Below are 26505 nucleotides of genomic sequence, written 5' to 3' on the forward strand. Positions count from 1 at the left end.
CCACATCCCATTAATTCATTGGGCACATCTAACCACCATGAAGTCAGATTATTCCCCATTTCCACTCTAATCATAAGAGATCAGCCCCATCAGTCTTTTATTCCATAGATACATACATTATACCTTAGTAAGCGACAGTTATGGGAGCGCAGGTCTTCTGCAACTCAGGCACAACAGATCTCAAGTTGGGAGATCAGCCATTAGCCACTTTTGAAAGTTTCATTTATAGCCCTGACAATGGACCACACCCTAACATAGCTGTAATCTGGAGCTCAGTTAACAACCGATGAAATCAAGGCAGAACCTCAAACCCAAGATCAGACCTTACAGCTCTATAAACCTCATGAGTTGCGAAGAGAGACTTCTGGAGAAGGGCCGCTTCCCTACACAGCAGATTACTGGCTAAGGATCTTTCTGGCTGTGGAAGTCTTCCAGCCAGCAACAAACCCAGTGGTGCAAGTACCATTCCCCAGAACCCAGATACCTGACTACAGTTGTATGCACAAGGAAATTCCTCATCCCCAGGTACAGAACATATTCCCCACTGCTGGCAGCACAAAACCCTATGGCTATTTAACACTGACTGCATAACTACAATTCAGAGATAGGAGAATTAGGGAAAGGGTTGTGGCAAAGACAAGAGTAATGAGACCAATGCAAAAAGTGGGAGCTCACAAACATCAGCTGTTCACCATGGAGTTGGGTTCTCTTCTTTTCCCATCCACCCCTCCCTACTGCTGGGGCCAAATATTTTCCTGAATACATTAGTCTGCACAAAATCAGCATTGGTGACCTTATTTAAAAGTCAAACCATTCTCATTGGAGCATGTCAGAGAAACTACAGAGATCTATTTTGACCATTTTGTAACTGAAGAAGCAGCTTAATCCATTTAGGAATTCTAGAAAACAGATTACAATTTTAAAACAGACTGAAGTGTCACATAGAAGTTATCACAATGAATTGAAATGGCTGAATTTATGCAATGCAAAATTGAGAATTAATCCTTAACTATAATAGTTCAAGATGACACTGCTAGGATGTTTCTTAGCTAAAAGAGAGAAACAGACGTAAATTTCAAAAGGAAAAAAAAATCTCTTTTCTGAAATATGCTGCGTGTTTTAAAAAAAGCAAAAAACAAAAAAACCTGTTGAGTCCATATTCTGTGGCCCATCTTAAATCAAGAGCTGTAGTGGATTGCTCAGAGCATTAGTGAGGAGATATATTGTTTCTTACTTTTGGGTTATTGGTTCAAATCCATTACAGCCGCGGTAGGAGAAGTTACTATCTGGAAGCAGTTTTATGGCTTTTGCAAAGCAAGCTGGTGATCCCAGTACTGCCCCTGGTGGACAAGTGTTCACACCAAAATAATCATAACTACCATGACTCAAGAGAAGTTAGTGACTGACTAGACTCTGAATCTTAACTACTTTCTGATCCCTACAAGTGCTTGGCAAGAGTCAATATTATCATTTCAGGCGATATCTATATTTTCAGTAGATAGCATCCTATCAACCATCTCTGTCCAAGTAACTTTAAAAATATTGGTTTCTGTACTGTGGGTAAAAAAAAACAACTGTTCTATGCTGTGAAAGCCCCATAGATGTGTTTTTATTACATCCTGCCCTTGGCAACTACTGTAGATGAAGTGAGTGACAACATATTAAAGAAGAATACACAGAACGGATCAGTGCATTCAGTTTTGGTCATATCACCTTCAAAAAAAAATTCCAAAGAGATTAATAAGGTCCACACATGGGCAAAGAGGGCTAGAGGTATGGCAGGACCTGTATGACAGGACTGCAGACATTAATATTATTTAGCTTAGAAGAGAAGCAGGTTAGAAAAGACTTGATTATATGAGTAAGCTGCTCTGTTCTTCCTTTTTTAACCTTATCCAGTCAAAGGAAGTTCTTAAAATTAAATGACAAGAAAGTTAGAATAAAAAGGAAGTCACTTTGCCCAGCTTCTTGGTGGCCTGTGGAATTCACTGCCTGTGGTAAGTCAAATACTACATTTATAGTAGTAAGTAGCATCTGACTTTTATAACAAGTAACTAGCACTTGTATTTATTCAGCCTTCCCTACTAACACTATTCTGCTGATGAGACCAGGCTCATTAGTGAAGGAAGTTAACTTTCCACCTTGGCCCTCATCTACAGGAGGATCTTCTGAGCTCATCTGCACAACCTCTACCTTCTTTTCAATCATGCAACCACTTTGTTGAGCAACATACTAACTGAGACGGACATGCTCAAAGAGTAATATGGAATAAAAATAGATATAACGTATATCAAAGAAAAAAGAAGTGCTCGTTTGTTGTTGCCCTTGCCCCTACATACTGGGCCATTCGACTGAGAACATCTCAAGGCACAAAACATCACAAGAGTTGTTTAGGAAGGGTTCCTAACACACTGCAGTACTACCAAAAAAAAAAAAAAGTTTTTAAAATGCTGGAAGTGCCTTTATTTATTCATTACATCTAGTCATAAGCCACTCACCTGCTGGTTATCAGGAAAGAATTACTGCTGTACACGCTATGCAGCACAACTCGTCAGATGTATCTGGGTTAAAGTGTGTGCTCATCTTCCTCTGAAGCACCAGGAATTGGCAGGATGACGAACCAAGTACAGTCAAAAATCTATATGTCAAATCCTATATTTCAAAACGTCTAGAGCTTTGAAGAATTTATTACTCACTTACAACAAAAAGGGGGCAGAAACACAACATTTATGTTTAAAGAAAAATTACTTTAAAAAACCAAGAGTTCTAGGTCAGAAAAAAGGTCCAAACTCTGTACTCTAAATATTTAAGTTCAGAAGTACTACTTTCACATATACTCAGTGCTTTGCAGAATAGCATCAATGTACAAGTACTGGGGGGAGGAGGGGACTTTGCTATACTACATACAGAGTGTGAACCACCACATTCATAAGAAATGTTTCTCTTAATATTTTCCACATTTTAAATGAATTATCTGGCTTATTGAGTATCAGCCCATCTTTCTAAAAGGTTACTTTTCCTCCACAGCTTTTTTATAAAACAAATTTAAATGCAAGAAACTGCAGACATTATCTTCTCATAAATATACAATGTAACAAAAGCTTAAACAGAGTGGGGGAAAGAAAGTGTTTCAGCTCAGCTTTTGCCTTCCAGCATTTCTGCAGCACACTAAGCACTAACTGAAAGAAAGCAAAATCAATGTTGTATAGACAAAACATACAGGAGAAGTGAAATTCACCAATGGGATTAGCACGCTGTCTAACCTGTGTCAAGTGAGACAGTGGTTTCATGAAGCAAATATGCAGAACAGTATCATGCTCTCAAAAACCAAAGAAGATAGTGACATTAACAGTCAGTATTTGTAAGCCTCACTGACTTTCAAGTTTAGTAAAGTTCAGAAAATAGCTTAATGTGTAGAAAGGAAGAATGGTCTTGTGGTTAAGCCTTGGAAGATTCCCAACTCTCTCTGATTTTTCTAGATGAGCTTAGGAAAGTCAGTCTCCATGCACTCATTTCTCCATGCATAAAATTAAGATAGACAAAAGGACATGCGAAGAAATACTATGTAGACAGTAAGCTCTTTGAGGAAGGGACTGACTTAAGTGTATGTTCAATGCCTACCACAAAGGAGGCTCTATGTGTTACTGCAGAGGTCCTCAAACTGTGGGGCACACCTCCCTAGGTGGGCACTGAGGAACATTTAGAGGTGCGCAGTGGAGCCTGAGCCAGTCCCCCCTCAGGGAGCAGGGAGGGAGACCATCCAACCCCACTCCACTCTCAGCTCTGACTCAGCCCCGCCCCCTGGCACAGACAAGGGTAAGGGGGGGGGGGCACATCCCTGAAAAATCTGAGGACTACTGTGCTACTGTAATACAGATTCACTCAAACCATATGAATATTTGAAAAATTTCAGCCTCTTATGTAGACCTCCATTTCAAATAATGGAGAATGGATTGATGACTAGATGGTATAGTCATCTACCCATATGCTACTGGGGCCTGCAAACCTGTTGGGTCATCCAGATTACCCAGAGGAGACTCCCAGTTCCTGAAACCCTTCCAAGTGGCTGCTTCAGATTCACATTTAAACAGAGACAAAGCTTGTGGGAGGAGTTTTAACCTTCATATCTATAGTTACCTTAATCATCGTATTCATCCAGGTCATCACTTTAAGCCATCTCACAATGGTTGAGGACAGAATTCTAAGCCCCATATCTATGGTTGCAGGAAAGCATAGGGTTGCCAGGCAATCTGGTTTTGGACTGGAACGCCCGGTCGAAAAGGGACCCTGGCAGCTCTGGTCAGCACCACCCACCGGGCCATTGAAAGTCCAGTTGGCAGTGCTGCGGGTCTAAGGCAGACTCCCTACTTGTCCTGGCACCGCACTGCGCCTCCGAAGCGGCCAGCAGGTCTGGCTCCTAGGCGGGGGAGCCACGGGGCTCCGTGCACTGCCCTCGCCCCAAGCATCATTTCCGCACTGCCACTGGCCAGGAACTGGGGGCAGTGGGAGGCAGTGCCTGCAGGTGAGAGCAGTGCACAGAGCCTCCTGATCCCTCCCCCCGACCCCAGCCTAAGAACCAGACCTGCTGCTGGCCACTTCCAGGGTGCAGCACGGAGTCAGGGCAGGCAGGGAGCCTGCCTTGGCCCTGCCGCACTGCTTACTGGGAGCCGCCTGAGGTAAACCCATGCCCCAACCCCGAGCCCCCCCCCAAACTTGAAGCCCCCTCCTACACCCCAAACCCCTCATCCCCAGCCCCATCCCAGAGCCCACACCCCCAGCCCAGAACCCGTACCCTCTGCTGCACCCCAACCCCCTACCTCAACCTGCAGCCCCCTCCCACACTCCAAATCTCTCAGCCCCACCCTCCAGCCTGAAGCCCCCTCCTGCACTCCAAACTTGTCATCCCCAGCCCCACCCCGGAGCCCACACCCCCAGTTAGAGCCCTCAACCCCTCCTGCACCCCAACCCCCTGCCCCAGCCCAGTGAAAGTGAGTGACAGCAAGCCACCAAGAGAGGGGGAATGTAGTGAGCAGGGAGTAGGGCTAGAATGTTCAGTTTTGTGCGATTAGAAAGTTGGCAATCCTAGGAGTGCAGTGTGTGGAGAACAATGACAGAGGCTGCTCACAGTGTTCCAGTAGACAGGCTCTGCCTGAATGGGACCCCAACCGAGGCATGGTGGGCAAAGGAGAAGGGAGACCTGGTGAAGGGGACATGACCCTTCCATGTGGGTATGGAAGATCCGGCCTTGTAATTAATCAATATTAACTAGAAGAGGCAGTTGAGGCAATTTCATAATAAAACATTCAAATCTGAGTAGTCTGGATACTTGTGTTTTTTTATGTAAGTAAGGTGATGATACTTATGAGCCAACTCCTGATATGCACATTGGATAGAGTCCACAGATGTTCAGACCTTTTGCCTTAATTAGTGAGCATAGATGAGGCCTAACTACCTGAATTAATTTGGACAAGATAGAAGTGATATTCCTGAACACTTTTTTTTTTTTTTTTTTTTAAAAACACCATACCACACAAGAAAAGGAACTGGAGCACATTCTATCAGCATCAGGAAGTTTGCTATTTAGTACCAAGGTTTACAATCTGACCATCTTATCAAATCATTGGCTGTTCCTGGATGCTCTCATAGCAGTATGGCCCTCAAGCACTTCTTCCCTTTCTGTGCCTATCTAGAGTATTGGCAAGTAATGCTTTCTACCATTCCGGTTGGCTGAGACACTCCATCCCATCCTGGGACAAAGACCTGGACTCAATTATGCATGCCTTTGTCACCTCTCAGCAGGACTGCAACAATACAGTATATCTGGGCATGAAACCTTCACCACTTAAGAAACTCCAGTTAATACATAACCCTGCAGCACATCTTACCATGAATACATCAAACCTGTCCTCTGCTCTCTACAATGGCTTCCCATAGAATTTCCCATCAAGTTCAAGGTCTTTGTGCTTATCTTCAAAGCACTCCATGGTCTAGGTCCAGGGTATCTATAAGATCATCCAAAGCTCTGGGGTGAAGACCATGGTTGATAACTACACTCCTCTGTCACAATAGGACAATAAGAGTAAAATGTGCCTCAAAGAGGGGGAGGAAGGGAAAACAAAACTTTTTTTAGGGGTTGGTCAGAGACTGACAAATGAACTCCCTCAGGAACTAAGAGCCAACACAAACCTCATCACTTTGGGCTCCAAGTGCAAGGCACATTTCTTTGATCTTGCCTTCTCCAAACATATGGCAACATATATGTTCATTAAAACAGCTACCAAAACAGGAGACTACACTGCACATGCTGCTCCCTTGGGGAGAAGATGAGAACCAAAACACATCACAGATGCACTGTCTCACAGCTTAATGCACTACAGCAGAATTTCTCAAACTGTGGGTGGGGACCCCAAAGTGGGTCCCAACCCCATTTTAATGGGGTCACCAGGGCTGGCTTAGACTTGCTAGTGCCCAGGGCTGAATCCCAAGCCCCACCGCCCAGGGCCAAACCCCATGCCAAAGGGCTTCAGCCCTGGGTGGCAGGTTCAGGTTCCAGCTCCCCTGCCTGGGGATGAAGCCCTTGGGCTTCAGCTTCTCTCCCGCCCCGCAGGGTCAAGGGCTTGGGTGGGCTCAGGCTTTGGTCCCCTCTCCTAGGGTCATATAGTAATTTTTGTTGTCGCGGGGGGGGGGGGGGTGTCACGGTGCAATGAAGTTTGAGAACCCCTATGCTACAGGAAGGTGCTCAGATAGTATAATATCAATGCAGTATTAAAACCTATAGAATAGAAAGACTAAAATAGAGTGCTATTACATCCCTTAAATGTAGACCTTGGCTACTACTACCTATGCCTTTAGCACCTTAGGACTAGGCTACTGTAAATCAACTCTACATAAGCTGAGACATCTAAAAACTGAAGCCAGTGCCCCCTACTCTTTAGGCAATACCCTATATATACACACACAGCATATAACACCAGCACTCCATAATTTGTACGGACCACCAATAGATTCTCAGGTGAAATTCAAGGTATTGGTTGAAACCAATACAGCACAAAATGATTTGGAACCTGGTTGCTTGAGAAACACCACCTCTCTCCATACAATATTGCCATCAATGCAATATGTAGAGGCTCTCCAACTAGATTTCCCTAAATCAAGCTGAAAGGGGGCTGCCAGCAGAGTGATTGTAAAAAGGATCTTCAGTTCCACACCCACATACAAATCCTCAATTGTATGCTTTAGGAAATGCTGTAAAGTCCAGGTCTTTTAAGGGTATCAAGCCACTGGTATCAGTACACTCTAGATAGAATTATTGGAAAATTAGGTCCATGCTAGATACTGTAGATTGCATGCATTTGCAACTGACTAAGAACCAAGACCAAAATTATCTACATTATGTAACTCCTAGTAGGCTAAACACAAGAAAAAAGTGCCATTTTTCAATCCCAACAATTAAGAAGGCAGTATGGATACAGAATTAATTTTTTTAAGTATAATGCAATTAACTTAGACTGCAGATAATGTTACCTATATGTACAGAGAAATATATATAGTTAATTTCTTTACAGGTCCCCGCCCACCCAACATCTTCTTTACATACCGTCACTTTGGTTCTTGCTTTTCATTTCTTCCATCCATGTTGGAATGTCTTTCAATGGAACATGCTCCCTCACATATTCTTTGCGTCTGTCCTCCAAGGTCATCTTCAACAAACGCTCTGTTTAGAAAACACATGGAGTTTTCTTAAAAACTTAATATTGTTGGCCTCAGCCCAGTGGCGGCAAGTTTTGGTACCAAGAAGCAAAGTAGTTTTTGTTGTTTGAATGGGATTGATGTCACAGAGCCAGGTAGGGTGTAATTGAAACACATTACATTACTCATATCAAAACAGACCCAACTGCATACAAGTAACTTTGGAAACCCCAGCTCAGCCAGCACGAACAGCCTCTTCCTGCACTGTCCCCCCAGGTCTCCAGTCATCCTCTCTACAACTATAGAGCCTTCTCCTACTGGCTCACAATCAATTTCCAGCCACGAACCAGAAGAACAGCAGCAGATGTGTCACACAATATAAAACTGACAATTTTAAACTTTTTCAAAATTACTTACGTTCTTTAGGCTCTTAATATTTTGTTATGGTCTATGAATGTCTAAACCGCTCTCTCTACCTAACAGGCTTAGGAAGACTTACCAAAGAGCCAGTCAACATATTTTGAAAGGAGCTGGTCAAAGCAAGTTATCTGGTGTTATAGGGTATTTTGGATAGTTTGGTTTAAGAAAGAAAAAAGTTTCATAAATGCCATGTGTTCATATTGTGTTCACATTCTGTGGCTCAGGCAAAGCTGCGACAAAAAAAAAAAGTTTCGAAATTCTGCTTTACAAATTTACACAAGTAATTAAGTCTGTTTTCTAAAGCTACTCATTCAGAACCAAAAACACCCTGGGGGAGGAGGGATGGATGGGGTTGTATATACATCAATGTCACCAGTCACTTATTGTTTTACTATTGTTAATTTGAATGAAAGACTTGTCTACATTGGGGGCGGGGAAGACAACAGGAGGTCAGTCCACACTAACTCATGTTAGTTTGCATTGAAAATGTCTGCCGACACATGACACAAACCCTTAAAGCACTGTAGCTCCCCATTTCCTGCCAACTCTGCATTCTGCCTTTAAAGTGGCGTATGTTTGATGTCAACTATGGTTCGTGTACACACAATGCTTCTACACACTACGTTGGCAGTCATCCAACTGCTATCCCACACGGCTTTGTGGGAGTCCATGACTGACCCGCCTGTTTACCAGTATGCCCTCAGTGTTCTGGGGTTAAGGTGACCAGATGTCCCCTCCCCCATTTAAACACCTGACACAGGGCCAGGATCAGTCCATTTGCTCCTAGATTCAAATCCATCATCATTACAGTAATATTATTCCAGCAACACTACACCATTCTTTGTGCAGCTACTTGGAGCTGTGGCAGGATCCCTGACCGCCTCACCATCTGGGGAGAAGAGACAGTCCAGCAAGCTCTTGCAACCAACCACCGCAATAAGAAACTTAGACAACATTGCTAAGCAGATGACTAATACGGGTCACAGCCAGGACACTGACCAATGTCGTAACAAGAAATCAGGAAAATGTCACACACACACACAGAGGAGTGTCAAAATACAAGTCCAGTGCTGCTCATGTAATCTATTTTATGAGACGTTGGACAGACATGCCGCTACAGAACCCTTGTGGATAGTGGTGCCGCTGCTCCCAGCGGGGAGACTGTGGCCCTCATCTCCCTCCCAATGGGAACCATAGTTCACTGAAAGAGGACAATGACAAGGACGACAAGTGAAGAGCTCTCTTTGTATAGCAGGATCTCTTCAGAACTCCAAATCCTGAGGACAGCTATGTAAGAGGCCAGACCAATTCCCAGCCTTGGGCCCAGGAGGAAGATCTGCAGCATGTATCTACTTACCTACCTATCTTTACAATTGATTTTTAGGCTATACAGTTGTGCTAGCTTCTGTTCCAAGTGCCCATTGGCCACTGCCATTTGGGGCAAACAGAAGCTAGGAACCTTTCCAACTCTCCAAACCTTGATTCCCTCCCTCCCCAAACACCGTCCCCCGCCCCCTTGTTTGCCCCACCCAAAACACACTTTCAAAGTGGCGACTGGGCAGGGTAATAAGTTTCTATCATGCTGAAGCCCCAACCATCAACTTTTTACAAACCCATGCCATGGAGGGTATGTATTCGTCCACTAGTTTCCCTTTCCCTTCCAGCATCTTTCCTACCTGGCAAATGCCACCGTCTCCTCCAACCCCATTTGCACACTCATAACATCTGCAACCTCGCCCCCCCCCCCCCCCCGCCAACATGGCAGATTTATATAATGAAACTGTAGTGGTCTGAAATTGAAAAGTTTGAAACAGCTGTTACACTAAAAAAAAGGTTTGGTTAGTATTCACAGTTCACATGAGAGATATGCGTAGACATGAATATTGCATGGCTGTACATGTAAGACTACTGCTCCTCGCTGAGGTATATGCGCCTTGTAACAGCATTGCAAACAGGGATTCATACAGGAGAAGATTAAGTTAGGGATAGCATAGCTGCACAGCTCTTAAAGTAAATGGTTGAGATATATCAGATACCATTCATCATTATTGCAATCAGGTAGACAAAGGGGGCATAATGGCTTTCCACTGGCTTATATATTTCATAAAAAGACTGGAAGCCACTGAGGGTTCAAATAATCGGTGCACAACCCAATCTATTTCTCTGTAAAAATGAAGGAGAGATTAATCTTAGGCTGAGAATTGCTCAGTTTTAGCATGGACATTCACAAGCATAAAAATTACTTTGCGGGAATTCTGAGCCACTGCGCAGCAGAAAATTAATATCCTTGCAGATTTTACTCTTTCCCAGCAGAATAAGTGATTCATGAGCCCCTCCCAGGCAGCAGTCCTGATCAGGCATGTGTCGGTCAGGAGCAGCCAGGAGAGATGTAGATCACTGCTTCAGGGGACGGGGCTGGGTGTGCGTGCAAGACTGTCCCTCTCGCTCGCTATTGCAGTGCGCCTGTAGCCAGGGAGATGCAGGGCCGGGGACGCCCTGGCTGGTGGCTCCTACCATGCACTAGACTCCAGATGCTAGTCCTGGCTGGGCTAAGGCCTTCTTCCCCTGCATGGGCCACTCCCAGGGCTGTGTCAGACCCACGCACGGAAATCTCCCCTGCCACACCCTCCCATGCTTCTTGTCCCCATTGCTCCTCAGTTGCAGGGGGAAGGGGTCACTGTATGGCGAGTTGCCCGCAAACCCCTTGCATCTGGACCCCTACCACATCCTGCCAGACCCCACCCACTGAGCCCCAAACACTTTCATCTGTAGCTCCCCAGTCCTATTCCCCCTGCACTCAGACCGCACCCCCCACCACCACCCCAAGCCCCTGTATATCTAGATTTCCCCCCCATGCTCAACACTCCACAGAGCCATGCACATCCAGATAAGCCTGCCAGGATACAAGTGTGGAGGGGCTTCGCGTGGGGGATCCAGGTGTGGGGCTAAGTCTGCTTCCCCCACACCTGGATGGGGGCAGAGCTGGCCATGCATGCCCACCCGGCACAGAGGGGCAGGACCAGCCCTTGCACAGTGTCAGGGTCAGGTGCAGCCTCACCACCAAGTCTGTGTCCCAGAAGAGGGCTGCATAGTGATCCCTCACCTCTGTGCAGCCAGTAGCCTCCACTCCGCACTGCCCTGCTGGAGCCTCCACTCCCATTGCCCTTCTCATCTACTGTCTGCAACAACTGACTTTCTAGTCCAGTGACTACACAGTGACATGCTGAATACTACTCAGCCATGCCATGCCCTAAGGCCCCGATCTGCCAAAGCATTAATTCCAATGGGGATATTCAGGTGCTGAACTTTATGCACCTATTTAAGTGCTGTAACAGATCATGGCCTAACTTCAGTCCTAACAATGTGCTATGGGCTATATCTACACAGCAAAGAAAAACCAGAGGCTGGCCCATACCAGCCAACTCAGGTTTGTGCCGCTTGGGCAGTGGGGCTGTTTCATTGCTGAGGTTGGAGCCTGGGTTCTAGGACCCTGCAGGGCGGGGCGCTGTATAGACATACCCTTAAAGTCTTCTGTGCTGGACATACATGGAAATATTAGTATTGCCATCTGCTCTGTGGAGCCATATCAGTGTGCTAATATGCCTAGTAAGGAATCCATTTGTCAAAAAACATTTCCCAAATCTTTTTGGTTGTCTGTATTGTTACAGACATACGTGCTGACAGGTATTTTGAAATAAATTACCAAAATAATTGAAAAAGGCGTGACTATATTGTGTTATTTTGACAAATAAAATATGCAGAATTTTAAAATATTGTGCACAGAATTTTACACGTTTTGGCTCAGAATTTCCTCAGGAATATAGAAACGTAGGGCTGGAAAGGACCTCAACAGGTCATCTAGTCCAATCTTCTCTGCTGAGGCAGGGTCAAGTATACCTATATCATCCATGACAGATGTTTGTCTAACCTGTTCTTAAAAACCTCCAATTTTAGGGATTCCACAGCCTCCCCTTGGTAATTTATTCCAGTGCTTAACTACCCATTTAGTTAGAAAGTTTTTCCTAATACCTAACCTAGCTCTCCCTTGTGGCAGATTAAGCCTATTACTACTTCTGTCTTCAATGGACATGGAGAACAATTCATCACTATCCTCTTTGCAACAGCCCTTAACATATTTGAAGACTAGTATCAGGTCCCCCACTCATTCACTTCTCAAGACTAAATACGTCCAATTTTTTTTCCAACCTGTCCTCAGAAGTTTAGAAAACCCAACCTATCACTTTTGGTGCTCTCCACTGGACTCCCCCTCTAGTTTGTCCACATCTTTCCTGAAGTGTGACACTCAGAATTGAATACAGTACTCAAGCTGAGGCCTTTCCATTGCTGAATACAGTGGAACAGTTACCTCTCCTGTATTATCAGGAGTGTTGTAAGTTAGACATCCCAGAATATTAGCCTTTTTTCTCAACTGCACCACATTGTTGACTCCTATTCAATTTGTGATCCAGGTACTTTTCAGCAGTGCTACCTCCCAACTAGTTATTCCGCATTTCATTCTTCTTTCCCAAGTGAGGTACTCTGCACTTGTCCTTATTGAATGTAGTCTTGTTGATACCAGACCAATTCTCCAATCATCCCGTATCTTAGCACCTGGAAGACAGCACACTCTTCTATTCTCTGGATCAGCTCTGGTTACAGGCCTGTCCATTCTTCTCAGTAAGGAGTTCCCGATCACATAGACCTGCCTTTTCCTGGTAACTGTGCGATTCTCCCTATTCCCTCTGGCTGCAAGTTCTTTCCATTCCTATTGTCCCATGTAATCCTCTTCAACCCATCCTGTATCCTCCTGAGGCTCATATTTGGTGTAGTCTCCATTGACTCTTCCCCTTTTCCTATAGGACTAGCCGCTCTTCTCTTCTTCCTTGCCCTTCCACCTTCAGTGACCACCTGCTGAGCCCCTTCTTCATTTTCCAACTCTGCAAACCTGTTCTTGAGCTCTATTTCTCCCTCACTAGCCATCTTTTCCTCTGCCTGGTTCTCTTGGTCACATGCTTCCACTGTCCATTTTCTTCACCCAGCAGTCTCCCCTCAGAGTTCTTCGGTCCTGCTTCCATCTGCATATCTGACCTTTTCCCTTCAGTCACCTCATGTCTTTGCTCCACAATCCGCTCAAACCCCCTTCTAAACTCAACCAGACTTTCCACCTGCATCTCCAATCCTCGGATCTTTTCTTCCATCAGCTCTATCAGACGGCACTTCATGCAGACGAAACTCTTTCCAGGTACCCCCTCCAGGATCATGTACACCCGGCAGCTTCCACATCCAGTCATCTTCATTGTGTCTTCCACTACTTGGGTCACTCCCACTGCTGCCTCTGTATCTGTCAGAGCCTTCCCACCTGAATCCTGTTAATCTGGGAAACACAAACCACACCAAAACACCAGCACCCACAGCAAAAACAAACCCAAAATCAAACTCCCCTGATTACAGCTCTGTTTACTGGCTCCTGTGCCACTGTCTGGGCCTGACTGGCTGGCTACCTTTATAGGACCCCTACTCAAAGCAGCCCCATGCCCTAATCAGGGCTCAATTTCTCTCCCAGCACAAAGCCTCTACAAGCGTCTACACATGCAAAACTCTCACTTACTGAGATGGAGAGGAGAAAAAGGTATTTGTATTCGTATTTGTTACTGCCAAGCTATGTGACAACTCCTTGACTTATCAGCTTGTCTACTTTGCCAGCAAACTCTTCAGGACTCTGACAGCCTAAACCTTGCCTTGCAGGTAACAAAATAGTAACCCCCAACTCCTGAGTTCTCCAGAGATGACTCCCTGCAGTGTCCAGACCTCTAACTGAACACTACAGAAGTTACGTTCATTACTCCTTTAAAAAGGGACAATATACTGCAGCTCATTGATTTAAGATTTGACATACACTCATTTCAATCACAGCACTGATTTGGTTTATAGTAAAAAAAAAAGTTTATTACACAAAAAAAGTGATACCAAGTAGGTATAAAATAGAAAGGATTACTAGCCAACAAAAGTAAAAATAGTCTTCTGAGACTAAAACTTCTTTTCAGCAAGTTACCACCTTTACCTAAGCAGATTTCTTAAAATAATTACAACCCTCCTAAACATTCAGATTTAGGAGTTTCAGTCCAGTCAACTTCCCTAACTCCCTTAAAAAAAATTATGTTTCCCCTTGTTTTCAAGGACCCTAGTTGCAGACATTTTTATTTATCCTTCCGTTTAATTTAAATGGAATTAGCTCATGATAGGGGGAAGCAGTAGATGGGATATTCCTCGACTTCAAGAAGTCTTTTGATACGGTCTCACACAAACCTTCACATAAAACTAACTAGAGAAGTATTGCCTCAACCAAGGCGACCCCCTGCCAAAAAAAGTGATAGCAAATTACTGTACATAGTCACAGGAGCACACTCATGGTATTGCCACCCTTATTTCTGCACTGTTGCTGGCAGCAGCGCCGCCTTCAGAGCTGGGTGGCTGCTCTACTCCCCTTCCTCCTCCCACTGGTAATTTTTTTTGTGATCTCCCGATCCCTATACAATAGCCTTGTGACCCCCTTTTGGGTTGGGACCCCCCCATTTGAGAAAGACTGGTCAAGAACAACCTATTATAAGGTGGGTGCACAACTGATTACGAAACCATACTCAGAGTAGTTATCAATGGTTTGCAATTGAGCTGGAAGGTCATATCAAGTAGAGTCCTGCAAGGAGCTGTACCAAGTCTGTTTCTATTCAATATCTTCATAAATGATTTCAATAATGGCATATAGAGTACACAAATTTTGTGGACATTACCAAGATGGGAGGGATTCTGAGTGCTTTGAAGGACAGGATTAGAATTCCAGTTGATCTTGATAAACAGAAGAAATGGTCTGAAACCAATAGGATGAAATTAGATAAGGACAAATGCAAAATACCCCACTTAGGAAGGAACAATCAACTGCACAAATACAAAATAAGACCACCTGGGAAGAAATACTATAGAAAAGAATCTGGCAGTTATAGTGGATCAAACTAAATATGATTCAACAATATAATACTGTTGAATGAGTCAACATCATTCTGGGATATATTAGCAGGAGTGCTGTAAGCAAGACAAGTAATTCTTCCACTCAATTCAGCACTGATAAGTAAGGTTACGTTTTAGTCATGGGTATTTTTAGTAAGGGTCACAGATAGGTCACGGGCAGTAAACAAAAATTCATGGCCCGTGACCTGTCCATGACTTACTAAAAATACCCACGATTAAAACCTGGGCAGGGCCTGCCTGGAGGCACCACAGATGCTGGGGAAGGGTGGTGGCATGTGGCCCAGGACCCTGGCTGGTGCTGGGGTGGGCGGGACCAAAAAGCTCCCTACCTGGTTCTGCGCCTCTCTCTAAGCTTCCCCTCCCACAATGTAATTTTGACCCAACAGATTCTATTTCGTCCATACCATCACTTCTAACTTCTTTAAAGTCTACCTTGTCATTAAAATACAATGCTACTCCACCATCTTTACCTTTATTTCCATCTTTCCCAAACAGCACATACCCTTTAATACCTGTACTCCAATCATGACCACTGTTCCACCAGATTTCTGTTATCCCTATATCATCTGATTTCACTTCCTGCACCAGTAGTTCTAGTCCCTCCATTTTGTTACCCAGACTTCTGAATTGGTGTAGACATCTTAGTTGTTTCTGCTCGTCTTCACCCAGATTCCTCCCCGCGATTAAGTACAATTATTCTACAGCCAGCATCACCTGACTGCTCACGAATACCAATGAGACTCTTTCCTCTTGATGTCTATTCTCCTAGCCTCTGCTGTTCTTTTCTCCATTGTTGTATCTGCTCTGACTTGATTTTCCCTCCCATTCAATATCAGAATCGGGCATGGAGATTACATGAGCACCTCGAAACAGTCTCCCCTGAATTCCTAGTTTAAAGCTCTTTTAATCAGATGTGCCAACCTCCATCCCAGAATTCTATTTCCCCTGAGAATAGTCCTCTGTCCGAGGATGCCTCCCAGCGGTCAAACATTCCAAAGCCCTCCTTCTAGCACCACTGCCTGTTGATCACCATCATCTTGTCTCTCCTTTGTTCTCCTCCATGTTTTAATCACTACAAGCAGAGTTTGTAATGTTTATACATTTTATTTTTGGTTATTATTTACTGGCATAAGCTTACAATAAAACCACTTAAAAAGTCAAAGCTTCTGCAATGCATGGCACAAAAAAATTCAATTTAACAGCAGAATCAGATTGGGGGAAGGGCAAAGGCATTTGTTTGTTTCAACTCAAAAGCACACACAGCATAAAGAGTACCATAACATCTCTTCCCATAAAAATCATCACCCACCCCTACCTTCTCAGAGATGACAGCTGCACATTTTCAGGCACCAGACTCAAAGTAAAAACAAGAGGCATCCCTGACATTATTGCCAAGATGGTTTATACTTCGCAGTGGATGCCTTGCTGGCCGCTCATGGTGTTGAGCAAATATCTGCACCTCAGCCTCCAACTCATAAAACTTTCTCCCTTACTCTCACCAATATTGTGCAACAAACATGCAACTATGATCGTAGGCTGATGTCATTTTGCAACATCAAACCTAGTCATAAGATCGTGCTATCTCACTTTCCAATGGGCAAATGCACAGTCCACAGTTATTCTGCAACTACTAAGGCAACAGTAGAACAGCTCCTTTCTTCTGTCCAAGTGCCCTGTAAATGGCTTCATTAGCTTGGGAAATAAAAAATAAGCTCCATCTCCCAGGATGACCTGAACAATCTCCACACCATTAATGTCCATGAGGAGTCTACCCTCAGGATCACTGTGATTCATTAAGGTGAACAGGGGTGATTCTAAAAGATCCTAACATCAGGGAGCTTTCCAGACCACCTTGCATGTATGTTTGTGAACCTGCTCTGGTGGACAATCAGGCCTTGGAGAAATAGCCCTTTCTCCGCTTATGAACTCCAAAAACTGGTGCAGGAAGCAAATGAGGGGACCCAGGGGTCTAACACTATTCTGGAACGCCATATGTGCAAAGACATCAATAATCTCCTAAGCGTTATAAAGCTTTGTAACCCAGCACAACAATACCTCCTGCATAACAGCACATAGCTGCATGAGAAAGGCCTCCCTCCCCTAACAGCCAATCTTCCCAAGCCAAATTGGTTAGATACAGACTAGTAACAGTCAGGGGTGGCCAGCTGCCTGAGGGCAATGGCAACTCATTTTCTTAATAAGCATGGGATTCCACATGGCAGTGTGCTCCCTCCACTGTTCCAAGTTCAGCACAGATTTCAAAAAAATGTTTGCCTTCACCATCCTGAAATTCTGTCACCACTGCTGGTCATCCCAGGTCTGCAAAACACCACCACCACGAGATGCTTTCCCACCCATTGATTCTGTTTTCCCCTAGCCCAGAAACAACTCTGTACTGTGTTCCAGGAACAGCTTACGTAGTACCAGTTGCTTCGTATTCTTCTCCTCCTCTTTCTCTCTCTCTGCTGCTGCAGATGTTGTAGCCACATCAGCTGCTCAGTGGTTGAAAGCCAAAGCCACCCAATGCTGAGAACTCAACCAAATTGCAAGCAGTCTCTGTGTATTCATGATTGCCAGCACTGTGGAACAGAGCATTATTGCATCCAGGATGGCCGACAGAAATTCAACAAATGGTGCTAGCCCACCCAGAAAGAGTAATCACAGGACAGAGGGCAAGGAATCATGGGATTTTCAGAGTTTGGCCCCCAACTCCCAGAATTCTACTGGCTTCCACTATGTATTCCACAATGCACTGCAAACAAAGTGCCAGAATAAACACAGTTCAGCAATGAAGCAAAGGACCATGGGATAACCACCTGAAATGCCAAATCACACACACAAATCCCCTGTCACATGTACACAATCATGTGCATTGAAACAAGACACAGTTATCTCATTTGCACACTATTACTGCAGATTACATATTGCATACCAACTAGTACGCATCAACTCAGCACGAACTAAAATGCCTGTGTAGATAAGCCCTAAGATGTCCTCCGACTGGTAAGTTGATACACTGAACTACAATCTGACCTCCATTCTTTGGTTGCACACATCTTCCATTACCTTCTTGATGGAGGTTTTAGGTGCAGAGGTCTGTATCCTACAACTGTCCAAAACAACAGCCCATTACTTAAATGGTTTGTAAAAAGCAAACAAGACCCAGAGATAGAAAGGCTAGTTGTGATGAGTACACTCACTGCTGGGGACGCTCCTTTGTGGGTCATCTGGAAATCAGCTCGCATCTGGATTAGTACCCCTTCTCTCTCTCTCTCTCACCAGGACTCTGGGTGCTTTCTCTAGGACTCAGCCCTCCAACTATGTCACTGTATTGTCCCCCCTTTCAGGGTATCAAAATCTCACCAAACCAGCTGTCTGTATGGCACATTCAACAGTCCTGCACCACTTCCCAGTGACTAGTAGATGTATCTGGGTCCACCCGTTACTTCAGGTTCCATCCCAGAGGCCCTATACTCAGCAGCCAAGGACTACATGGTCTCAAACACTGCTGCTCTTTCCCTGAGCTTCTGCCTACTTTACTTTCCACTAACTTTCTGCCCTGCAACTCCTCTGGGTAAACCTCTTCATTAGGGACAAGATCCCACAGTTTTTGCTCCCCTTTGGGTTTCCTCCCACCCTCATCTCTGTGCCGAAAGAGTGACTGCAGATTCTGCCCCTGCAGCCTTTTTCTGTGGCCAACTTCCTGGCTTTACACCTTACCCAGCTTCTCCCAGAGCTGGGCTTCACCAGTAATCACCACCTCCACCAGCATCAGATAAATCGTGACCACCACCTGGGATGTTAGGTTCCTAACACCATCCCCTCCTTGTCATTTTCCATCCCCACCTCATTTATCCTCTTTCCTATTTTATTGAACAAAAGGCAAAAAGATAGCCTGGCTTAGACAGACAAGATAATTCCACTATTCGCAACCCTGCTGTAGTAAACCTGTGACCAGAAAGGGAAGCTAAAAGTAATGCCTAAAAACAGCTTGCTGTTGGTAGCTGTTTTCCAAGTCTTGCAGTGACGGATAAACCCATGTGCTTTCCCTGTACTTCTCTCACAGCTAGGTCGCAAGCAAGAGAGCATCAGAGACAAAAGCCACATTTCCTATTTTTGCTATTATTCTTACGGGAAATCATTTTGTTTTGTCTTAAAAGAAACAGGATTGGATTTATAACACCCTCACCTTAAAAAACGGACAATTCATATAATCTAAAGAGATCATCAAAACAGGGGTTTTCCCTTATTTAAAAAAAGGCTCTATACAGCTAAAGGAAGAGGGCAATTATTAAAATGAAAGCATTACTTCTTTAAGTTTCAAATGCTTTAATTGTTTTCCTTCTTTTTCTGTGGGTTTAACAAAAGACCGAGAATGTTTTTAGCGGTGATTGTAACAACTGTAATAAGTCAGCCGTAACGTGATGCAAAACCCCAGAATACACTTCACTGTTAAAACCTTTGTTATCCATTTCGTGTTGTATTAATATATTATCCTGAGATACCCACTTATCATGACAATATGCATTAGAAACACAGATTAGACCTTTGGTCCTCTCAGGATCCAGTGTTCTGTTGATCTCTATTAGTATCAGGCCCACATCCATCTGAGATTCCTATACTAGTATTCATGACATATTAACTGAGGATTCTGAAAGGCACGCATGACAACAAAGGGGAGGGGGCCAGAAGTGCCATCCCAGGTTCCTGAGTTTTAAAAACTTCAGTGGGTCTGCTACATCCAAATGAAAAGGAAGGGCTGCAGCTGCTATTCCAACCCACATGCCAAAGTCATATGGGTGACAGGAAAGGCAGATGATGAAATCTCAACCTCTGTGTATTCTATTAGCATAATAAATCCCAGTTTTGTGGGGGAAGCCACTTCATCTATATGAAATGTTATAATAAGATTGTTTAACCCCCTTTCTTCTTATTGCATTATATAAATTCTCTCTTCCATAAAAAGAAAGTGGCACAATACTGTGGAGCACACCAGTACTCTTGTATTCAAGTCTAGCCTCTGGCAGTCATTTTCCATATAAGCATAATTTGGGTATAGTAACAAGTGAACTACATAATACAAATTAAGTTTATCTAAAAGCATTTAGTTCACTTTCACATACAAGTATGTTTAACATTATCTGAAGCAGCCAAATGTTTTTTCCTTCTTGAGATCTTAGTCCAATATCATATCTGCTGCTCTTAGTCAAGGCCCAGGACTAGACAGACATGGGGAAGGAGTTACTCTCCATCTAAAAATTGTATTTTCAGATCCTGTTTGAGGCACATTGATTCAGCAGGATGGAGAGGCTGCTGCTGCTCAGATAGAAATTTCTATCACCTGAAAGATACCAGTCTTTACGGAGAATTTACAAAACTGTGAAGTCCAATAATCAAAGTTTGACTTCTCAGTATAAAAGGAGACTCCCTCTTATTCTAAAGATTTTTAGATTGCAATACATTTTTAAACCAACTTAACCTGGAGGATTGGAAAAAATACATAATGATTGTGTACCTTAATTGGACCTTTAGAAATAAAATAAAAAAATCAATGTCATTAGATTATTATTCAATAAAATTTCAATGTAATTCAATTGTTTAATCCTCAAGAACACAGAATACAAATATTTCACGTGTGCTACAGGTACTACTGAAAGATGAACCTGAAACTGCAGAGATCAATTGGTACTATAGACAACACTCAAAACTTCAGAGCTGCAGGACAGACAAGCAAACAGACTTCTACTGAATTTTAGTGAAAAGGGTACAAGTCAATTTGTTGCCTTTAAGGAACAAAATTCTTCTATATCTTTATTACTTGCAGGGCTTGAAACTTACTCGTGTGGAGCGGCGTAGTCCTAAACTATCAGTTTCTGTTAAAATTAAGCTCTCAGAAAAGTCTCTAATATCCATAGCTGTAAATATCACCTCTCAAATGTGAATCAATGAAGTGTTATTTTCCTTAGTTTGCAGAGAGCCGGCTCTTGTGTGAAATTGTAAGATCCAGGTAAAGAGTGAAACAGAAAGAAAAAAGGTCAATTTCAAACTGCTGCAGCTTGTGAATGCATACCAGCCACAGACAGGCACTGCAGGTATTCACCTGGTAGGAAGACAACCAGGGGAAAAAAAGAATCCAGAAGGTAGGCATCTACAATACAGACATTGCAATACTGACATTTAGTAATCAAATGAGAGACAGGGTGGATGAGGTAACATGTTTTATTGGACCAATTTCTGTTAGCAAAGGAAACAAGCTTTCGAGCTCCACAGAGCTCTTCTTCAGGTATGTAAGCTCAAAAGCTTGTCTCTTTCATCAACTCACCCACCCAGTCTCTCTCATATCCTCATATTCCAGGACCAACACAGCTACAAAAAGAGAGAGAGAGAGATTAATCAAGGCTTAAGGACATTTACTAGACATTAATGGACAGTCTCAATAGAAATGATGAAGTAGGAGCATCCCTCACCACCAAATCCCAGATATACAGTACACCCTTGATGAGAAGCTCCCCTGACAAATGCCAGAGGTAGAAAGGTGCTGAGATTCCTAATAGAATGCTGCTCATGCTTAGGAATCTTCTATCAACTTTGGTACAGTAATTGCCTGCAAATGTGAAGCCCCTATTTCTTCTCTCTGTTAGATGGGAGAAAGCATTCACAGTTTTAAGTTTTATAAACCTCTCCCCTCCTCACATGCCCCTAAGTAAACCAAGTGCATTCCATTAACATTTCTGCAGGAAGTTAGTATTGCTTGATCATATATTTAAGATACTGAATATTCATCAATAGAAGGGAGCTCAAAATTAAGAGTGCCCATCACAATTTGACTGTCATTTTATCCACTGCAAGTAGGAACAATAGCATCAGGCATGTAAGATAAAAATCTCAGCTCAGGAAAGTAGTTTTTGCCTGTAGAGCCCATGCCACATAAATAACTTCTTGTACATTTAAGTGAAACATAAAAAGTTGGGCTAGCCTCAGGCAGATTGATTATGTATTTGTTTTGCTCTCCCCCCCCCGTCTGCCCCCCCCCATATGGAGTTATGTTTAAGACTTAAGTCTTCTCTCTCAAGTAGCAGCTGTCCGTTATGTTCATGCAGCATCTAGCACAACAAGGCCCTGGCCTCCATGTACCACCTTACTGAGAATAAATTATAGGAATCCTATGGTAGAAGAAACAGCAACAACAAAATATGAGAAAGAGAACAATATTTTACATTGTCAGTCATACTTGTTTGCTGTTTAAGAGTGTAGTTTTTCATTTTATATGAACACTAAATAGAAGGTCAACATGAGTGTTTCCAGGATAAACAACTAAACTAATTTATATTAGAGGATATTGGTAACAGGATTTTGTACTGTTTCTATTATTCTGTGTATGTTTGGATTGTCTTCAAAACAGTCAATACAATAAGACCAAAATTGCAAGATCAGCTTGATGGCTATTCAGTGTTTGTGGACAAGTTGCTCTTTTTCCAATTAAGAAGGGGAAAAAAAACCCAAAACTCTCCTATGAGATTGATGACAGAGTTTTGAAGGTAGGATCCAGTTCTAAATGTCAGTTCCCTTACTAAAAGGGAAACATTTTTCACAGGAGGGAGCTCAGCTGTTTTCTACAATGAAGATTTCACTTAGCTGCTATTGCAAGGTTCATGCCAAGAAGATCAATAAGTTTTATTTAAGCTGCTATCCGTGTTCAATAGTTAAACACAACAATAAAAAGTCATGCAACTTAAAGTGGTGGAGTTATGTTTGGATTAAACACTTCATTTAGTATCTTATATAATTTTATTTCTCACCTACCTGAAACATACCAATCTTTCATATGACTAACTTTACAGCAGTAGAATCAGTTTTAGTTTTATCTTTTTACATACACTGTATGGAATGTTTACTTTTTCTACCAAGTAGTTTATAGAGGAAATATTTCACCTATATTTTTCCAATTTAACACCTTTTTCTCTTCTTCCATTTTAAATGGCCTCAAAATCAAAACTAGCATTTGATCAAAATAAGTTTGTGAGATTTAAAGTTATATTTGGTTTCAAAATGTTTCCTTCAGTTAGAGCCATTTAAGTGTTTAGTTTGCCATTTAGTATCCCTCTCTTTTCCCTCCAACCTCCCCCAGCTACTTTAAAAAAAAAATTATTGCGCTTTTGGGCACTTGAACTTGTTTCAGATTTCTCTCTCTATTCTATGTCTGTTTTGTGATAAGTAGCATTGCAGATGTGTTTTCCTGCCTAGATCTAGCAAATAAAAGGGGTAAGGGTAGCAAGAAACACTCTACTTTTATTCATGTTTTTCCCCCTAGTAGCACACAGTTATCTGACATGTCATCCCTATGTAAAAAAAACAAGGAAACAAGCTTTGTTGTAAGCACATAAAATACAAATATTTGTTTATGCTGATTGGCATAGCCTCTTTGGAGAAAGATCAGGTTTGAATAAGGGTCTAAGAAGGGAGAGAATCCACAGTCATGTAAAGGAAAAGAGAGGGACAGAAAGAATGCAAGGAAAAGGAGAAGTCACATACAAGAAAAGGGTGATTGATTGAGAAAGATAGCCAAAATATATCAAAGAAAAGAAAGGAGGCTCATGGCTAGACTGACACACACAGGGGTGGCTGGAGAAGAGAAACACTGGGAGTAAAGACACATACCCCAGAGAAAGGTGCAGCACAGAGAAAAGTGGAGGGGGGGGGAATGACCCATAAACAGGGGTACTGGAACAATGTTTATAGTGGGGGTGCTGCTGATGGAAACCATGTATTGTTGTTACTACTTCAAACCAGGGGGTGGGGAAGCATCCCCAGCACCCCTACCCACACATGGTGGAAGAGGATTGAGAAATTCAAGGCATAAGAGCAACTAGGGAGCTCACACCTCAGAGCCACGGAGGCGGGGGGTAGCTCAAAACCCAGGAGAACCATTCACCGAGTACAGCAAGGCGGGGTTGAGACCCTGTCCCACCGAGATAGCAGCAGGGGGACGGGGGAGGAGAAGACGAAGGGCCACTCTGCCCCCCCACGAGAAGGATCGTGGGGCCAGAGGACCTACCAGCTGCCCTACTGGGGCGGGGGGAGGGTTACGCTGCCCAGCAGGAGGACAAGGGGGTCGGCACCTTGGCCCACTAGGCAAGGAGGACAGACAAGAGGTAGGGCTGAGGGGAAGCGAGTACCTCCCGCACCGGGCGGGCAGGGAGAGGGGCTCCCCACCCGGCGGGGAGATGGGGTGCCCTGCCCGGCGGAGACCGGGCTGCGAGGGGCTGGTACCTTTCTCCTCCTTCCAGAGCTTTTTCCGCTTGTTGCTGGGGTACATGGTGCTGTGGCTGGCGGCGGCTTTGAGCTGCACGTTCCCCAGGCTCACCGGAGATGGGAGGGTGGAGCGTCGCTGACCCGGCGGCCGTCCCCTGCGTCCCCCTGCACGGCTCGCTCCTGCCCAGCGGCTCACAGCGCCTGTCAACTGGGTCACGCCTCGCTCGAACCCGACACCCCCGCAGCGCCCGCCTCCCACCCCGCGGCCCGTTGGCTCCGGCAGCCGCCGCTCATCAGCCCCCGCCCCACCGGGCCGCTCGCAGCACACGGGCTCCGGCGCCGCGGCCGAGGGGAGGGGCCTTAAAGGGACAGGCCGGGGGCAGCGCCGGGCACACGAGTGAGCTCAGGCCATGGTGGACTCTCTCGCCGCGGGGTGATTCCCTCCTTGCGGGCAAGGCGTGCGGGAGCCGGGCGACTCTGAGGCGTCGCCATCCATCCAGAGGGGATCGGGGTGGGTCCCCTCTCTGTGTGTGTGTGGTGGGGGAGGGAAACACTCGGGTGGCTCCCTCCATGGGGGAGCAGTAGGGAGGTGCCTCTTCTTTCCAGCGAAGGACAAGGGAGAGGCCCTCCCTTTCCCCAAGCGCCCTTCTTTATGGGGAGGGGGGCTCCCTTGCTGCCCGTAAGGGGTGGGGGTCGCTTGACTGCTATGTGGGGGTGCCCCCGGCGTACAGTCTCCCCAGCCCCCGGGGGAAGAGGCTTCTCTGCACAGCTGTTTCGTGACGAATCTCCTTCCTCCCCCATTCGGCGGCACATCTCAGCCCTTTCTCCCCCCACCCCAGCCCGCGGCCGCCTGTGCTTAGGTGCGACACGTTGCTCACAGCCGGGAGGAGATGCCGTGTAACATCCCTCCCTGGCCTGTTGCTGCGGCCCCAGGTGTGGCTGTGAGAGGGGAGGATCCTGCCTCTCCTTCGCTGAGTCGCGCTCGCGTGCCAAGGGCCCGCGTGCAGCTTGTCCCTGCCCCCCCCCCACCGGAGGAGGGCGGGAAGAGGCCACAGCAATTGACACGCACCCGAGCCCGACGGGAAGCAGCTCTGGGTCGAGAGCGAGCAGGCTGGGCTCTGGGAGGAGGGGGTCCGACCCAAAACACACCGGGGTTACGGATTGCGGCTTCCACCCCACCTGCTGCGGCGGCCCGGCTCCTCCCCTCGCAGGGCAAGGGGCGTCCTGCAGGCAGCTCCCTGGCACCCCCCCGCGGCCCCGGTGCCTTCCCGCCCGCCCTCCTTCCCTCAGCCCCTTCGGTTAGAACGCGTGAACTGACACTTCACTTCCGGGTGGAAGGTCAGACGGGCCGGAAGGAGGGGATTGCCCGCTCGGTGGCAAACGGTTGCTAAGTAACCGCTTCAGGGCCGAGCCTGCGCTGCGGACGGGCAGGCGCCCGTTTAGCCCGCAGGGGGGGAGTGGATGAACTTGGCCCTTTGAGGTGGCCGCGGCCATCAGTGCCTGCTGCCCGGGAGGTGGGGGCCTGTCCCTGCCCGGGGTGTGTGGAAGAGGGGTCTGTGGGAGCCCGTCCCTGCCCTGAAGCTGGGGGCGGGGGCAGGTGGAGGTTGCGGCCCCTGCCCCATGTGCGGCCGCTGCGGGAGCGTTACAGCAGCCGGAGCTGCTCTGCGATGAAGGCTGTGAGCGTGGCGCCGCTGCTGCTGGCTCTCCTGGTCTCGGTGCACAGTAGGTATCTGACACTGCACGACAGCAGCTCTTCCTTCCTTGAAGCCGGGGTGAGCAAGCGACTTGATGTGCGAAAACAAGTAGGCACTTCCAAAATGACTCATGATTGTTGGTGCCTCACACCTGGGTGCCCAACCTCCGGCACCACTCAAGGGTTTGGTTTTCCTGAGGGCACCTACTGTTCAGCCCTTGTGAAAAATCAAGCCTCTTCTCTCCCGTTGGGCACCTACCATCACTTTTGAAAATTTCGAGTTTGAAAATACACTTCGTGGTTGGTTAGATTTCTGGTTCTTGTGCACGGGGACTGTAGTTTCCGACCCTGTGGGTATGTCTACACTACGGAACAAGGTCGAATTTATAGAAGTCGGTTTTTTAGAAATCGGTTTTATATATTCGAGT

The 26505-nt window shown here is 45.3% G+C and overlaps 2 protein-coding genes across 8 annotated transcripts in view; one reads left to right on the forward strand and one right to left on the reverse strand.

Annotated features, from left to right (window-relative positions):
- MACROD2 (mono-ADP ribosylhydrolase 2) overlaps positions 1-24713 on the reverse strand; it is a 1311577-nt gene extending 1286864 nt beyond the window's left edge. The window contains exons 1-2 of one of the 2 annotated variants that reach the window (XM_073339563.1): positions 24497-24713; positions 7598-7714 (exon numbers count right to left, since the gene is read on the reverse strand). In XM_073339563.1, coding sequence (XP_073195664.1) covers positions 7598-7700 — 103 coding nt within the window. In that variant the 5' untranslated portion in view covers positions 7701-7714; positions 24497-24713. Of the gene's footprint in view, positions 1-7597; positions 7715-24402 lie in introns of both variants that reach the window. The other variant, XM_073339564.1, reaches the window with a different exon arrangement.
- A 1033-nt stretch (positions 24714-25746) lies between these two features.
- The window catches only part of SEL1L2 (SEL1L2 adaptor subunit of SYVN1 ubiquitin ligase), a 73411-nt gene continuing 72652 nt past the window's right edge, over positions 25747-26505 (forward strand). For all 6 annotated transcript variants that reach the window (XM_073339557.1, XM_073339562.1, XM_073339560.1 and 3 more), the window contains exon 1: positions 25747-26106. In XM_073339557.1, the coding sequence (XP_073195658.1) occupies positions 26052-26106 (55 nt within the window). In that variant the 5' untranslated portion in view covers positions 25747-26051. The remainder of the gene's footprint in view (positions 26107-26505) is intronic.

This window comes from Lepidochelys kempii, chromosome 3, assembly GCF_965140265.1.
Source record: "Lepidochelys kempii isolate rLepKem1 chromosome 3, rLepKem1.hap2, whole genome shotgun sequence".
Lineage (NCBI taxonomy): Eukaryota > Metazoa > Chordata > Testudines > Cheloniidae > Lepidochelys > Lepidochelys kempii.